At 44.7% G+C, this 16797-nt stretch overlaps 1 protein-coding gene across 5 annotated transcripts in view; it reads right to left on the bottom strand.

The window, feature by feature from the left end:
• The window catches only part of RAPGEF4 (Rap guanine nucleotide exchange factor 4), a 251957-nt gene that overhangs the window by 201614 nt on the left and 33546 nt on the right, over positions 1-16797 (bottom strand). For all 5 annotated transcript variants that reach the window (XM_033947094.1, XM_033947091.1, XM_033947092.1 and 2 more), the window contains one exon: positions 14887-15033. In XM_033947094.1, coding sequence (XP_033802985.1) covers positions 14887-15033 — 147 coding nt within the window. The remainder of the gene's footprint in view (positions 1-14886; positions 15034-16797) is intronic.

Here is a 16797-nt window from a genome sequence, read left to right on the forward strand (position 1 = left end):
TCATATCCCATCTAAGTCTCCTCTTCTCCAGGGAAAAGAGACCCAGTTTCTCCAATCTCTCAGCGTATGAGAGGTTTTCCATCCCTTTCATCAGACGTGTTGCTCTCCTCTGAACCCTCTTGAGTAACGCCATATCCTTCTTAAGGTACGGCAACCAATATTGGACGCAGTATTCCAGATGCGGGCGCACCATCGCCCGATACAACTTTCGTCCTGGTTGTAATACCCTTCTTGATTATATCTAGCATTCTATTTGCTTTCTTAGCGGCCGCTGCGCACTGTGCCGTCAGCTTCACTGTCATGTCCACCATTACCCCCAAGTCCCTTTCTTGGGTACTCTCATTCAATAACATCCCGCCCATCGTATAGTTGTACCTCGGGTTTCTGCTTCCCACATGCAATACTTTACATTTCTCAACAAAACTCCTAGTGAAGTGAAACGGGAATGCTCCATTGAGAAAAGAAAAAGTAAAATCTTGGTAAAATAAAGGCCCCAGCAGTGGCGTACCAAGAGTGGGGTGGGGGGTGCGGACTGCCCCGGGTGCCAGCCCTAGTTCGGGTCCAGAACCTCCTGTGCTGCTCTAATCAGTACCTGCATCTCAGAGCGGCTGCCGTACTTTTTCTGAAGCAGAGTCAGCAGCCATGCTGAAGTACAGGAAGGTCCCGCGATGACTGCAGCTGCTGGTCCACCCCCTCCGACGTCACTTACGTCTTCCGGAGTAGAGGCGGCAGACGGCAGTCATTGCGGGACCTTGCTGATTTGGAGAGAGAGGAGCATAGAAGGGTGGTGGAGGGAGAGAAAGGAGGTCAGGGTGGTATGGAAGGGTGGTGGAAGGAAAGGGGACAGATGCTGATGAAATTGTTGTGCAGGGAAAAGAGACAGAGACATAAGGGGGAAGGATACTGGATGGAATTCGGTTGGATGGAAAGAAAGGGGGCAGATGCTGATGGAAGTTGGGAGAAGGGAGAGGAGAGAGTGAAATACCAGACCATTGGAGGAGGGAAGAGAAGAAGATGGATGCCAGACCAATGGGGGTGAAGGGAGAAATGGAAGGGGGAGGCATAAAGTTTTTGGAAGGGAATAGAAGGAGAGAAGATGCCATATAGAAGAGGCAGAGAGAGGGTAGACAGTGGATGAAAGGAAGAGAGAGACAAGAAGATGAGGAAAGCAGAAACCAGAGAAGATAAGGTAGAAAAAAAATTCTATTTATTTTTTTGCTTTAGGGGAGATGCATCGCTGTTTCTGTGGTGTTGCATTGTATGCAGAGTCCAGCTTCTTGGTGGTTCAATTTAACCTTTGTCTACGTATTTCTATTTTATCCCCCCTTTTACAAAACTGTAGAGCGTTTTTTTAGCGCCGGCCATGGTGGTAACAGCTCTGATGTTCAGAATTCTATGAGAGTCTGAGCTGTTACCACCATGGCTAAAAACCACACTACAGTTTTGTAAAAGGGGGAGGGGTTAGTTTGTGATTACATATTCTATATTAGGCAAAGGTGTTCTGTGTGTTCAAAAGACACGGTTTTCTGTTAGGATTGACTGTGCAAGATTGATCTGTACTAGTTTGGCTTGTTTAGTTTTACAATGGGTGTATTGATGTACTGCTCACTGCAGTATGTAAGATGCTGCCTTTTCCTAGGTACACTCTTGTGTGACATGTGGATTGTTATTAAAAATGTCAAAAAATGATGGGCCCCTGGTGTCACATAGGCTAGGTACGCCACTGGATTGCTAAATGTCAATGCGTAGTTACAAAGTGCTTTATTAGTAGCATTTATACAATTAGGGGGGGGTAAAAAAAAAAAGACAAACGATAGCTCACAATTGTGGTGACCAGACTAGAGTTTTCTAACCTATGGCACCGGTGAGCACTTGAAGTCTTTTCACCCTTGGACTATTAATCCTTAGCTCATTAACTTTAACAATTGTGATAATGTGACTGGTGAGCTCATACAACCATTGGGACTTCCATATATTAGTGTGTGTATATTTGTCTTATTGACATAGAATTGAAGGATTTTATACAGCTCTCATCTATGACACCATCAAGCAGATAGAGAAGTACTCAGCTGGGAGAAAAATATGCCCCATACAGCTGCTCTCCCTGCCCCAATCAACTGAGCCACAGGTCTCCCCAAGTTATGCCAGCTCAGCTCATTAACCAGCAGGGAGAGCAGCAGAAAGAAGAGTCCCCCATCCTGCTGACACTCCCTCTCGCCCGCAACTCACCCTCCCAACACACTGAACAAGATCGGCTGGAGGGACCCTTCCACCACAAGTGATTCCCATCCCCCCTCTGACAACCTCCCTGGCAGAAGGGATACCCACTCCCTCCCGCTGCTGGTGATTCCCACCTCCCTGATATAGGAGGGGCCTTAGGCGCCTGGAGCAATCAGCACATAAGGCCCCTCCCCAATGCATCCTGGAATGGTACAAAGGGTATCGGGGGGCAGGGAACCCTAGAAGCAGGAGGGCCTGAACATCCCTCCTGCTAGAGTGTGTTGGGGGCGTTGAGAATCACCGACGGCAGGAGGGAGTAGGCATTCCTCCTGATGGAGGGGGAGGGTTGTCAGGGGGTGGGAATCACCTGTGGTGGGAGGGAGTGGGCATCTCTCCTGCCAGAGGGCAGGAAGGTTGTCGGGGAGGGGGGGGAGAAATCACGGGCAACTGGAGGGAGTGAGCATCCCTCCTGAAGTCCTTCAATTCATGGGGCTTTTTTTTATAATTTGCAGGGGGGGATCTGAGCTGTTAAGCCCTATTTATTCAAATTCTACTGTTTACTATTCAAAGCCCTGAACGGCACCACCCCTTCCTACCTGAATGATCGCCTTATCTGGAACAACACAACCAGGCCAAGGAGAATTCAAACTCCTTTCACTCACCTCCCAATCAAAGACACACAACGCAAGATGTACGATGGATTGCTAGCAACTCAAGCAGCTAAACTAGACCACCAAACGGCCCACATTCTATTAACAATGCCTAATTACAAAACCTTCCACAGAGAAATATAATCCCTGCTATTCAAAAACTTTTTCAAGACACCAACCACCTTTGTTAAGACTAACTATCTAATGCCATGCCAAAGCATCCCTCATTTCAGTTCCAGACACAATCTTGTAATTAGCATTTAATCCTGTAACACTCCTGGAAATGCCCAGCTGGTCTCTTTTGTAATCCGCCCAGAACTGCAAAGTTAAAGCAGGATAGAAGTCGCTAATGTACTGTAATGCACTTTCCTGTCAGTGCCTGAGCCAATCAGCACACTGACCAGAAAGTATGGCTATGACTAACGTGACCATTTATTTTTTTCATCAAAATGGGACATCTATTAATTTTCAGTCCTGCCCCCAATCCTGCCCTAGCCCCGCCTCCAATCCCACCCCCAATTTCTTCCATTCATTTTTCATGTACACACAATATCTTATTAATCTTATCTGTTTTGTTATTGTATTTTCTATCTGATAAAATTTTAATAAAAATATTTGAAATCGAATTCATAATGGTAACCATAAAATTTTTTTAAAAACACTGTACATAGATTATCATTTACGAGTTTTGGGGTTTTTTCAAAGATGTCATGGCAGATGACTAAAATATGCAATGTCACCTCAGTAACTATAGAAAAATAGACAAACATAGTACAAAATATATACAGCAGATATAAATTCTCAAAATTGACACATTTTGATCACGAAATTGAAAATAAAATCATTTTTCCTACCTCTGTTGTCTGGTGATTTCATGAGTCTCTGGTTACACTTCCTTCTGACTGTGCATCCAATATTTCTTTCTTTCTTTCGCATCCAACATTTCTTTCACAATCTAGCTCATTCCCCTTTGGGTCCAGGTCTCTCTCCTTCTTTCTCCAACTCCATCCCCTTTGTGTCCAGGTTTCTCTCCTTCTTTCTCCAGCCCCATCCCCTTTGGGTCCAGGTCTCTCTCTTTCTTTCTCCAGCCCCATCCCCTTTGGGTCCAGGTCTCTCTCTTTCTTTCTCCAGCCCCATCCCCTTTGGGTCCAGGTCTCTCTCTCTTTTCCCTCTGTTATCCTCCCCAGATCCAGTGACAGTTCTCCTTTGTACCTTTGTTCCAGGTCTCCCTCCTCTGTTATGATTTTGATCTCTCTGTTCTTCCTCAGGGTCTCTCCCCCTCTGTCTGAACCTCCCATAGTCCTGCATCTGCCTCCTGTCTTTCCCCTTTGGTCCAGGCCTTCCTTTTCTAGTCTTTCTTCTGCTTACACCCTCCCCCTTTCTATGCCTCTTTCTCTCCTTCCTTCCTCCCTCCCTCATTCCTGTCTCCCTCGCTGCCTTCCAGGCTTTGTCCCACCCCCCTCCCCCAAAGCCAGCCAACCAGCCTCTCTCCCTCCCTCTCTGCCATGCCAAAGCCAGCCAGCCTGCCTGCTTGTCTGTCTGCCTCCCTCTGAAGCCTGCCTCCCTTCCTCTGAAGCCTACTGCCGATTCTTCTGCTCCCCTCACCCCATCTGCCGCCAAAGCCCGCTGCTGCTTCCTGCCTGCCACAACAACCGCAGTAAAGGCATGTCCAGGCACAGGCCCAGAAGCCTTCTCCCCGACATAAATTCTGACATCAGAGAGGAAGTTCCAGGCCAGCCAGGCAGGTAGGAAAGCAGGGAGAGCCCATTCTTCTCCCTCCCTGAGCTTACCGCCGGCGTAAAGCAGATCTGTGGCGTCGGAGGACAAAAGAAGAAGGAGGAAGGGATGCGGCGCCTCCACTGAGAGAGAGGGAATTTTAAGTGGAAAAGTTTTCTGGTGGAGTAGGATGCTCAATTTCTTTTACTTTCATTTGTAAAAAGTCCCAATCCAATCCTTAGGTTTATATACCAGGTCATCTTCAATATCAGGTGCCCGATTCAGTTTACATGATGAATTTTATATGAGGTAAAGGCCTTCCTCTGAAAACCTCCCACCTGCAGTACACGGCCATTAATACAGCTTTCTCCAACCCAGGCTTTGAGATGGCGGGAAATGTGTGTCTATGAAGAAGAACGTTTGGGAACACCTCAAGCTCGTTCAGTGTCACCAGTGAAGAGTCGGTTAGGGACTGTTTAAAGGAAAGGAGAAGTGAGAGGTGGAGGCGGAGGTGGGGAGACAATGGGGGGTGGGGAGTAACTAGGCCAGGAATGGCTGCAGCATCCCCTTACACAAAAGCTGCTTGCTGCCTGCTGCAACTGTCACCCTAGCGATGGTGGGACACGCACAGAGGGTGGAGTCAGCACTTCGCAGCCCCAGGCGTGTGGCCTGCCCGCGCCAATACAAACAGGTGAGAGAGAGAGAGACAGGAGGTGGGGCCTCAGCACCCTGGGGTTGTGGGTTCAAACCCCGCGCTGCTCCTTGTGACCCTGGGCAAGTCACTTAATCCTCCATAGCCCCAGGTACATTAGATAGATTGTGAGCCCACCGGGACAGACAGGGACAATGCTTGAGTACCTGATTGTAAAAACCGCTTAGATAACCTTGATAGGCGGTATATAAAATCCTAATAAACTTGAAACTTGAAACTTGATCATCCCGACCCCTTGCTGTGTGTGTGTGTGAGCACGTGAAGCCCAGCTGTCGCGTGCACACTGTCCCTCGGTGGCTGGCAGCGGGATCCAGTGCTGTTTTCAGCAATCGCCTATCCCGTTGTCCCCACACACAGCGGGATGCCATCTCTGAAAATGGGACACTTCTGCATCCCGAAGCTGTGCATGAGGACAACGGGACAGGGGAGCTGAAAAAGGGACGGTCCGGTTCAAAATGGGACATATGGTCACATTAGCTATGACAGCTCAGACCCTGTCAGAAAATTTGGGCCAAGGTTAGGGAATCATCTGGCAATGACAGAGAATCGCCTGGAGTGCTCCTTTAAATATTGATGAGTCCATTTTACTACCATTTTAATATTAATAGCCTCATTGTACTACATTTGCATGGCAGAGTCAGAGACTGCTAGGAATCTTGGAAAAGGCTGTTCTGCTAATCAGCCGGTAAAATACTGTCACACTAAACCGGCTAGAACCGGTTTAGTGACTATGTTAAGAGCACGGTAAGTTTTGAGATTCCTGCCCAGGGTCTTCTGCCTCTAGCAGTTGCTTTCCCTGTGAGATTACACCCTTCGGTGTTAGTGGCCACCAGGGCTTAGCTGCCTAAAATACAGATCTCAGGGTATGGAGTCAGATTCCTGAGAAAAAAAGAGAAGATAAACCAAGCACACAGGAACGCTGGTGCAGGAAGTGGATGTAAAAGGCTGCATGGAAGATACAAAGAAATCTTAGTCCTAATACATACAGCACAGGCCAAAACGTAAACTACAAAATCTTTGTACACAGAAGACCATCAAAAGGCTCTGGAAATTAGTTCTATAGTCTTCTTCAGTCCTGCATGGCTAGACAACTTGGAATAATATTCCTATTTGAACACTTCCAGGTACAAAGATCAGGCCAGAAGGATCCTTGGGTAAATTTTGCCAGCAATTCAGAATTTACAATAATCTTACAAGGAGAAATACTCAGCCCCTTAATAAGAGGATTTGAGCTATCCTCAGAGACAAACTGCCCAAAAAATACATTGACCTTAAGGTTCTTTGAGTCAGGATGATAGGAGATAATAAACTGGAATATCCATGCAAATCTGCCTCAATAATATTCATTGTACATAACCTGAAAACCTGACTGGCTGGGGTGCCTCCAGGACCAAGTTTGAGAATCACTGGACTGGACTAGGAGTTTGTGGAAATGGTTGTAAGTAGCTGAATGAGTGATCCCATGGGTCAGTGGCCTCTCAGCCTTAGCTGTTCCCTAGCCAGTCAGTGCAGCCTCCCCTGAGCTATGGTCTCCCAACAGAGTCATCATGCCTTGTGAGAGACAAGACCATGGATTATATATAATCTATCAACGGGAAAACACCTAGTGTACCTGAAAGTAACTACCTTGAGCTACTACTGAAAAAAAGATGTGGGCTAAGTTTATGTTTGTCTCTATCAGAGGTTTCTTATGTCATTTATTTATTTATTTATTTATTTGTTTGTTTATTTGAATTTAGCCCAGTGGTTCTTAAACGTGTCCTGGGGGACCCCCAGCCAGTCGAGTTTTCAAGACATTCCTAATGAATATGCATGAAAAAGATTTGCATATAATGAGAATGGGAGTCATGCAAATCTGGCTCATGCATATTCATTAGAGATATCCTGAAATCCTGACTGGCTGGGGGTCCCCCAAGGCAGGTTTGATAGGGTTACCAGATTTTCCCAAAGGAAAATCTGGACCCATGGCCCTGCCCCCAGGCCCGCCCTGTTCTGCCTGTGTCATACCCTAGCCCCGCCCCCCAGATGGCATCCGTGCATGCGCGAGCGTGATGTCACCGCGTTGTGTCTACACATGCGCAGATGCCCCTTCCCGATGCGATTTTGACAAAGTGCCAGGTTTTGAAAAGCTGTCCGGACCCCCAGACATGTCCTCGAAAAGGAGGACATGTCTGGTAACCCTAAGGTTTGAGAACCACTAGCCTAAATTCAAATAAATGAATAAAGGGACATAAGAAACCTTTAATAAGAGACAAATGTAAACTTCTATGTTATTCAGGCAATGGAAGCATTTCCCCTGTCTCTGGAGAGCTTACAATATAATTTTGTACCTGAAACAAAGAAGGGTTAAGTGACTTGCCCAAGATCTAAAGGAGCCACAGGATTTGAACCTGGCTTTTCTGATTCTCAGCCTACTACTCTATTAGGCTACTCTTCCTGTTACAGTGCTGTCAAATACTGCAATATTAAAAACAAGAGTACAGTATAATATTTAAAGAAAAGTGCCTGCAAACAGTAATGCCTCATAATGCTTAAAGAGAATCAAAAGCCAATGGATAATCAGTTTTACTGAGGAACTTTTGAGGCTCAGTAGCTGCCTTCCACAGCTGATAAGAGAAATATCTTTCTGTAGCTGAGAGAGAGAGAGAGCAAAGAGAGAAAGAAACCTAATTTGAGATCAAGAAATGAGATGAGACTTACTGATAGAGAGATTAGAAAAGATCAGTCTCTAGAAGAAAATGTGCCCATATCAGTTATGGGAATGGGTATGAGGAGAAACTCATTTTAGAAAATAAAAAAGAAAGCCCAAAAGATCAGGACAAGCTGTACAAACTTGATTACTTTAGATTTAGCTCATATCTTTTCAGTCCCATTTCAAAACAAATTACATTCAAGTATGTTCCCATGTCCACAGGGCTTACATGCTAAATTTGTAGCTGAGCAAATGGAAAGTTAAAGGACAAGCCAAAAATCACAAAAAAGACCAACAGTGGCATTTGAAGACTGGTTGCCCTGGTTCTCAGCTCACTACTCAAACCATTAGCCTACTTCACCAGTTAGGGCAGTGTATCCCATACTGTGTGCCCTGGAGATTCCAGGTGTGCCCCGAGATGCCGGCAAGGAGGAGAGGCACCGGCGCTGGCTGATTGCTTACAGGATGTGCCTCTTGCGGCAAGAGGCACGTCATGCAGTCAGTCAGCCGGCGCCTCCTCTCCTCCTCACTGGCGCCTCTGCAGCTTCCCCCACCCCCACCCCCACCGGTGGTAATAGAAGGCTCAGGGCCGCGGCTAGAGGACATCCGCGCAAGCGTGGATGTCAACATGATGCCATAACTTCGATGTCCGCGCATTTCCGGGTGCCCTCCAACCGCAGCCCTGAGATTAGTGTGCCAGCAGCTGCAAAAGTTTGCAACACACTGAGTTAGGGTCTATATAGGTTTAAAAAAAAAAAAAAAAAGCCTCTAGGTAGAACTGCTGCCCTCTACAACATGAAAAGGAGCTATAGATAAAAGACTAACCAAGAAAAGATGAGAGGAGCAGACCAATTGGTCACTTTGATTAGGTTAAGTGGTTTTAAAAAAGGAGCCTTTGTAGTGAGGCAGTATGAAATCTGTCTTCCCAATTCTTTTAAAAAATTATTTTAATTAGGTTGCATGCAGCTGCTGATTGGTGACACAGTCGCCACAGGATATTATTTTGTTGAAAGAAGGGTAGAACAGGAATTAGACTTTCAGATCTTTTCACTTGCTTTTGAGGGGCTGGGATCTAGTAGCTGTATAGTGGTTTCCTGAAGCAAAGCTTGTGCTGAGATATCAGAAGTCCCGCCTTCATTTGCTTGTATGATATATCTCATAATCATACACTCTACAGATACAACACTTTCTTTCATTGAAGCTGAAATTATGAGACTAATCTTTGTCAATTTTGCAGTGTTCCCCACTTTTTTTGCATTTTGATTCTACTTGGTTGAAACTAGGTTTACCATTTGGCTCCAAAAAAATAAGGATGGACTGAGACATCCAGGTTTTACTTCCATAATGGAAGTAAAACCTGAATGTCTCAATCTGCCCTCCTTACTTCAATTGCTCTCAGTGGAATGAAAATCCAGATGTCTCAATCTGTCCTTTTTCTGGAGCCATAGGGCTTTTACCCATTGAGCCACAACTGCTTCTTTCTAGTCATGGGGGTTCCTACCATGAGAGCTTAGTGATCCTAGCCACGTGAAGGTGAAAATATCTGAGAAGATCATAGCTTAGCACAGTGATTCCCAACCCTGTCCTGGAGGAACACCAGGTCAATCGGGTTTTCAGGCTAGCCCTAATGAATATGCATGAGAGAGATTTGCATATGATGGAAGTGATAGGCATGCAAATTTGCTTCATGCATATTCATTAGGGCTAGCCTGAAAACCCAATTGGCCTGGTGTTCCTCCAGGACAGGGTTGGGAACCACTGGCTTAGCAGATCCCTAAGCTACCATATCAGATGTAATGAAGAAAAACATTAGTGGAAGCTGCTGTGGCTCAGTGGGTAAAAGCCCTGTTCCCATCTTCCAGGGGTCATAGGTTCAAATCTCAGCACTTATTTTAATTCTGGCATTCTACCTTGCAGGTGCACCTTGATGATCTCACAATGAGGTCAGCATATTGCAGCTGCACACCTCCATTTGCAATGAAGTAGAAGCCATGCTAAGGTCTGTATCTGTTTTGGAGCTCCCTGCAGTTTTGTGGAAGTGTGATAGTGTGTACAAGCAAAGTGATTTACATTTATTATATACTGGCATTTTCTCTCTTCAAAGTGGGTTTACAATTCAAGTTTTTCCATCTGGGGCAATGAGGGTTAAGTGACTTCCCAGAGTCACAAAAAAAGGGAATCAAGCCCACTTCCTCAGGTTCTCTTCTCAGCTAGAGAATCACACAGAGACAAATTTTTCCCCATCCCCATAGGAACTCAATTTCCTGTCCCATCCCTGTTCCTGCAAGCTCTGTCTTCATCTGCACAAGCCTCAAACACTTTATAATCATAAGTGTTTGAGGCTTGTGCGGTTAAAGAAGAGCTTACAGGAATGGGGCAGGGATAAGGACAGCGACAAAACTTGCGGGGACAGGACGAGGAAATTGAGTTCCTGCAGGGACGGAGACAAATTTGTCCCTGGGTTATTCTATATTCTCAGCTCACTATACTAACAATTAGGCTACTCCACCCAAGCCCTCAACTGGAGCAAAGAAACATCAGAAATACATGGAGAATCAAGACACTCTAACTCTTCCATTGGGAATTTGAACCACAGGATGATCCTGCAGTAAGTAGATTAGAATGAGAAACAATAAAATCTCTGACCATTTAATCTCTGCTCAGGACTTTTCATACCACACCAACAGTCCCATTAATATTTTTATGCTGCTATATACATAAAACCACATGCTACATGTAAACCTCAGGTACCTTGCACTGAATTAAAAATACAGCATAGTCTGCCTTCTGCAAAGTAAAAATCAAAAATGTTTCCCTATTCCTGTATTAATACTTCCTCCAAGGTTAGACCATTATCAATGCAGTTCTATGACTATCAGCTGGAATACCATCCTCATAAATCAGCAGGTTTCATGCCATATGAGGATGATCCAAGGTATAGCACCTGCATTAAAAGAAATTAATATAATAGTAAAAATGTGTAGCTAACCTGTGGAACCCAGATATCTTGAGGCCAGAGAGTTACCATATCATCAATGATGCAGTTCTGTACATCTGTGATTTGCACCGAAATGTTTCAGTCTGCAGGACTGAATAACGGAGAACGCTGCTGGTGTTTGCATTTTTTCCAGGAAACCTGAGCAGTCTTTAGGAACAGGAAGAGGCACTAATGACAAGCCACCGCCCTGGAATCCCATTTCCTTCCTTGCCTTGGTTAAATTTACAACACAAAAGGGGATCAATCTTGAGGCAACAGTATTGACACCTTGATGGCAGGCAGACACAATCACAACGGCAAAAATGGAAGTGGACCTTTACATATCTACTGTGCTAATGCCCTGGAGTTCACTTAATTTATTAGCTCCAGCAAGCCTGCTTCAATGGTATCACTTATCTGGAAGTGGAAATCTGTTCCCGCAAGCACAGTGTATAGAGGCAACTTCTCATTTCATAAATGTACTTGAGAGATTAAATAAAAATCTCTAGTGCCACATCTGTGAGTTCAAGCTCAGCCCCCTGGGACATATAGGCCATATACTCCACATGCACTGTATGAGATTCAGTGAAGAAGCACAGCTAGCTTGACAAAGAATTACAAAAGGACTTTATATTTTAGTTCTGCCATGTTTTCATGCATACAGCAGCAACTGAGTATATGGGAAATGAGAAAACTCATGCAGTCATTTGCCATGTTTCCTAGAGTTACCAGATTTTACTCCTGTAAAATCTGGACCCAGAGACCTGCCTAGTTCCATCCAGCCCTGAACCATTACACCCAAGTTAAAACCCCCATTTAGCTCCAGCCTTCCCCCCAGCCCCGCCTCCTCAACCTGTTCATGCTTGTGATGTCACCACATTGCATCCGTGCATGCGCAGATGCTCTCCTGACGCGGGCCCGAATGGTGAAGTTTCTGGAATCTGGTGGATTACAGGACCAGAGGCAACATGGATTCACTAAGGTAGGTCTTGACAGACAAATCTGATTAATTTCTTTGAGTGGGTGACCATAAAATTGGATAGAGGGAATGCGCTAGATGTGATGTATTTAGATTTTAGCAAAGCCTTTGACATTGTTCCACAGAGATGTCTAATAAATAAACTGAGTGCCTTCGGGATGGCCCCAAAGTGATGTGCTGAGTCAGGAACTGGTTGAGTGGAAGACGAAAGAGGGTAGGGGGTCAATGGAGATCGCTCCAAGGAAAAGGATGTTACCAGTGGTGTGCCTCAAGGTTCTGTTCTTGGGCCTGTTCTTTTTAAAATTTGTACAAGTGGTATTCCTGAAGGGCTGTCAGGTAAGATTTGCCCCTTTGTGGATGATACTAAAATCTGCAATAGAGTAGACATCCTGGATGGTGTGAACATAAAGAAAGATCTAGCAAAGTTTGAAGAATGGTCTGAAATTTGGCAGCTAAAATTTAATGCTAAGAAATGCAAGCTCATGCATTTGGGCTGCAAAATCCCAGAGGAACGGTACAGTTTAGGGGGTGAAGAAATTATGTGCACAACAGAAGAGTGGGACTTGGATGTGATTGTATGTGATGATCTTAGGGTGGCCAAACAGATTGTAAAGGTGACAGCAAAAGCTAGAAGGATGCTAGGGTGCATAGGAAGAGGTATGGCCAGTAGGAAAAAGGAGGTATTGATGCCTCTGTATAAGACTCTGGTGAGACCTCATTTAGAATATTGTGTACAATTCTGGAGGCCACACCTTTCAAAAGATATAAAAAGGATGGAGTCAGTCCAGAGGAAGGCTACTAAAATGGTGTGTGGTTTTAATCATAAGGTGTATGAAGACAGACTTAAAGATCTCAATATGGAGGAAAGGCGAGAGAGGGGAGATATAATAGAGATGTTTAAATACCTACATGGTATAAATGAGCATGAATCAAGTATATTTCATTTGAAAGAAAGCTCTGGAATGAGAAGGCATAGGATGAAGTTAAGAGGTGAGAGGCTCTGGAGTAATCTGAGGAAATATTTTTTTACAGAAAGGGTGGTAGATGCATGGAACAGTCTCCCGGAAGAAGTTGTGGAAAAAGAGGAAGAGATAATGGTTACTGCTGATGGCACACTGAATGGATCATTTGGCCTTTATCTGCCATCATGTTTCTATCTCTTTCCAGATCTGAGCCAAAGTTGCAGTGCCAGCATGTAGCTTTAAACACAGGCTCATGTTCAAGTACTGCCATGTCCACCCACCCCTGGGAAGGGCAGGACGCAGCAGCTCTGTAGCATTGGCCAGCGATTAAAACCCTGCCACCGGCAGTACTACTATTACTTATCATTTCTATAGTGCTGCTAGATATACACAGCACTGTACATTAAACATGTAAGAGACAGTCTCTGCTTGACAGAGCTTACAATCTAATCAAAACAGACAAACAGGAGAAATAAGGATGTGGGGGAGGGGTCAGTAGAGAAGGGGAGAGAAGATACTATACTCCAGTTGTAATGCCACACTCCAAATGCTACTGACTCAGGAGGATGCTTAATCCACTGGTCCAGATTGCAAGGCTGTAAATCAGGGGTGTCCAACCTTTTGACTTCCCTGGGCCGCATTAGCCCAAAAAAAATGTTTCTGGGGCCGCACAAACACTGCAGCAAGACAGAGGAGGGAGCCGGCAAGACGGTAAACACCCAGGGGCAGCAGAGGAAAACACTGCATCGCCCTCGACCAGGGCCACACAAAATGCTTCACGGGGCTGCATGTTGCCCTCGGGCCGCAGGTTGGACACTCCTGCTGTAAATGGACTTCGACTGTGTCTACAAAACAGCTAGCAGCCAGCATGGATATGGGGGCTGGGAGGGATCTCCTTGCTATCAGTTCACGCTACGGTAATATAATTTTCATTATCAGCAGACTGCTCAAAGCTGTTCCAGCCTCTGATCAAAGAGAATCAGGCCTTCTTCTGGAGATTTGGCCTTTTTCCTCCAAGGATCTCACTCTTTCCAAATTTCTCTCACTCTTGATTTGATTTACTTTTTAAACACTTTCTCCTCTCCTGCTTCTGATTGGCTGAACCTCTCTTTGTTTTCCAAATGGTTCTCAGTAGTCCCATGAGACAATGGTAATCTGGGACAGCCATGCTACTGATCTCAGGGATAAGTAGTGGCTTTCTCCATGACTACCTTAATAGCAGATTATGGATTTTTCCTCCTGGAACTTATCCAAACATTTTACCCAGATATGCTACCTATTGTTACCACATTCTGTGGCAACAGGTTCCAAAGCTTAACTATTTGTTGAGTAAAAAAATGATCTCCTATTACTTTTACAATTATTACCATGTAAGATCATTGAGTATCTCCTACTCTTTGTACTTTTTGATAGAGAAAAACATCAATTCATGCTTTCCTATCCTACTCCACTCAGAATTTGGTTTACCTCTCTCATATCCCCCCGACTTGTCTCTTTCTCAAGCTGAACAGCCCTAACGTCTTAAATCATTCCTCATATGAGAGAAGTTCTATCTCCTTAATCATTTTGGTTGTCCTTCTTTGTACATTTTCTAATTCCACTGTTATACACTGAATCGGCCCCCTTTTATCATGCCATGTTAGGGTGTTTTTTTTATCGCTGGCCATGGTGGTAAAAGCTCTGACGCTCAAAGAATTCCTATGGACGTTGGAGCTTTTACTGCCACAGCTGGCGATAAAAAAAACCCTAACGCGATGTGATAAAAGACGGCCCAAATAATTTTCATCCCTGTGTGAATAGTGTATATAAAAGCAACACAGCATGCAAGGAAAGGAGGATGTCAAAGAAAGTAAGAGAAAATCAGACCAAATATTTAAAAAATAAAGAGGAAAGAATAGTTGAATAGTTGCTATTTAGGCAACAGCTCAAGATTCTTCTATGTACCAAAGACTCATTGTATTGTGAAGACTATATTTACCTCCCAAAGTACTTTGAAGTCCTTCTGTTCGATGCGGAGGAGCTCACTGTACTCCCTGGTAACAATTGTAGCATGACGAGGAGTATTATCCAGAATGGACTCTCCAAAAGCAGTCCCAATTCCCAAAGTGCAGATTACCACAGCATCCTTTGAATACAAATATGAGCATCATTATAGGCATCTGAACTGCGTACTCCTAATATAACTTCGTATGAATTTTGAAGAAGGTGCCTCCTAATTGCATCAGCCATTTGGATAATTAACAAGGAGATGTGTGACCACTTCATGGTGCCTAGTTTCATTCTTTGATACAGAAGGCTGCATGTGATTGTGACTACAATGGTTAATCATTTATGCTCTTATGTAACTTCAAGCTAAACACAGCATTGTACATAAGAACATAAACATAAGAAATGCCATTCACCGGATCAGACCCTAGGTCCATCCTGTCCGGCGACCCGCACACGCGGAGGCCAATCCCAGTGTTCCCTGCCAAAGACCCTGTTTACCCGTACTCCTCAATATGTTTTACAAGAAGGTGTGCATCCAACTTGCCCTTGAATCCTGGAATGGTGGTCTCCGACACAACCTCCTCCGGGAGAGCATTCCAAGCATCCACTACTCGCTGAGAGAAACAGAACTTTCTGATATTTGTCCTGGGCCTGGTGCCCCTCAGTTTCAGTCCATGACAGTCCGTGTCTTCAACTGTATTTGATGTTGTTTGCATCAATTAAAATTGGTTTTCCAGTGCTGTTTTTCTGGTTGATCTGTTTTTATGCTTACTCTGCTCCTGGTTGTATGGTCCCTTTGCAATTGTTAATAAAGATAATTTAAAAAAAAAAAAAAAAAAAATTGTTTAAACCTAAGAGAGAGAGCTAGATGCACCTAAAGTCAGCGATTATCTAACAATCGTTGCTAAACTAGTTTTGGCTGGTTTAGTGAGCATCGTATTTGCCGACCTGATGTAGAAAACGCGTGGTTTTCTGCACGATTCTTCATTCTCCAAGCCAACCATGCTCATTAATATTGAAATCTCGTGTAAACTAGCAGAGCGACTGATGCTCTCATATGGTTTCCTGATACACAAAAAAAGTGATCACTTTTAGCGATCCGAATAAAAACGACTGGTGTATCATGTCCCACTGATACACGCACAATATCTGTCCCATTTAAAAAAAGAAAAGAAAAAAGCCCCATCCTGCCAATAACGGACCTCCCGATATCCCTCAACAAACCGGCACAAGGACCTGACCCCCATGCCAGTGAAAATTGGCAGAAGGGATACCTACTCCCTCCAGCCGTGCTGACCCCCCCTTGTACGAGAAAAAATTAGTAGTAGAGATGCCTATGCACTCCTGCTAATGGAGGCCTTCCCCCATGCCAGGTGCCACCCCCAAACCATCCCCTACCCTCCCCTTCACCCCCCAAAAAGGCAGGAGGAATGCCCATTCCCTCTTACCTCGAACAGGATGTTGGGCATGATAAAGAAGGGTATTACGAGTAGATCAGCGGACGTCATAATGCCGCTTTACAGAGCAATGGTCAGACCACACCTGGAGTCCAACACTGGTCTCCTTACCTAAAGAAGGATATAACCCTGCTGGAGAGGGTGCAGAGGCGAACCACAAAGCTAGTAAAAGGTATGGGAAATTTGAGCTACAAAGAACGCCTCGGAAAACTAAGCTTGTTCACCCTTGAGAAGAGAAGACTGAGAGGGGATATGAGAGAGACTTTTAAAATACTAAAAGGTTTCGACAAAATAGAGCAAGAAGCATCATTATTGACGTTGTCAAATGTGACTCGAATGAGAGGTCATAGACTGAAATTGAGGGGCGACAGGCCCAGGACAAATGTCAGAAAGTTCTGTTTTACACAGCGAGTGGTGGATGCTTGGAATGCTCTTCCAGAGGA

Source organism: Geotrypetes seraphini, chromosome 5 (genome assembly GCF_902459505.1).
Source record: "Geotrypetes seraphini chromosome 5, aGeoSer1.1, whole genome shotgun sequence".
Taxonomy (NCBI): Eukaryota; Metazoa; Chordata; class Amphibia; order Gymnophiona; family Dermophiidae; genus Geotrypetes; species Geotrypetes seraphini.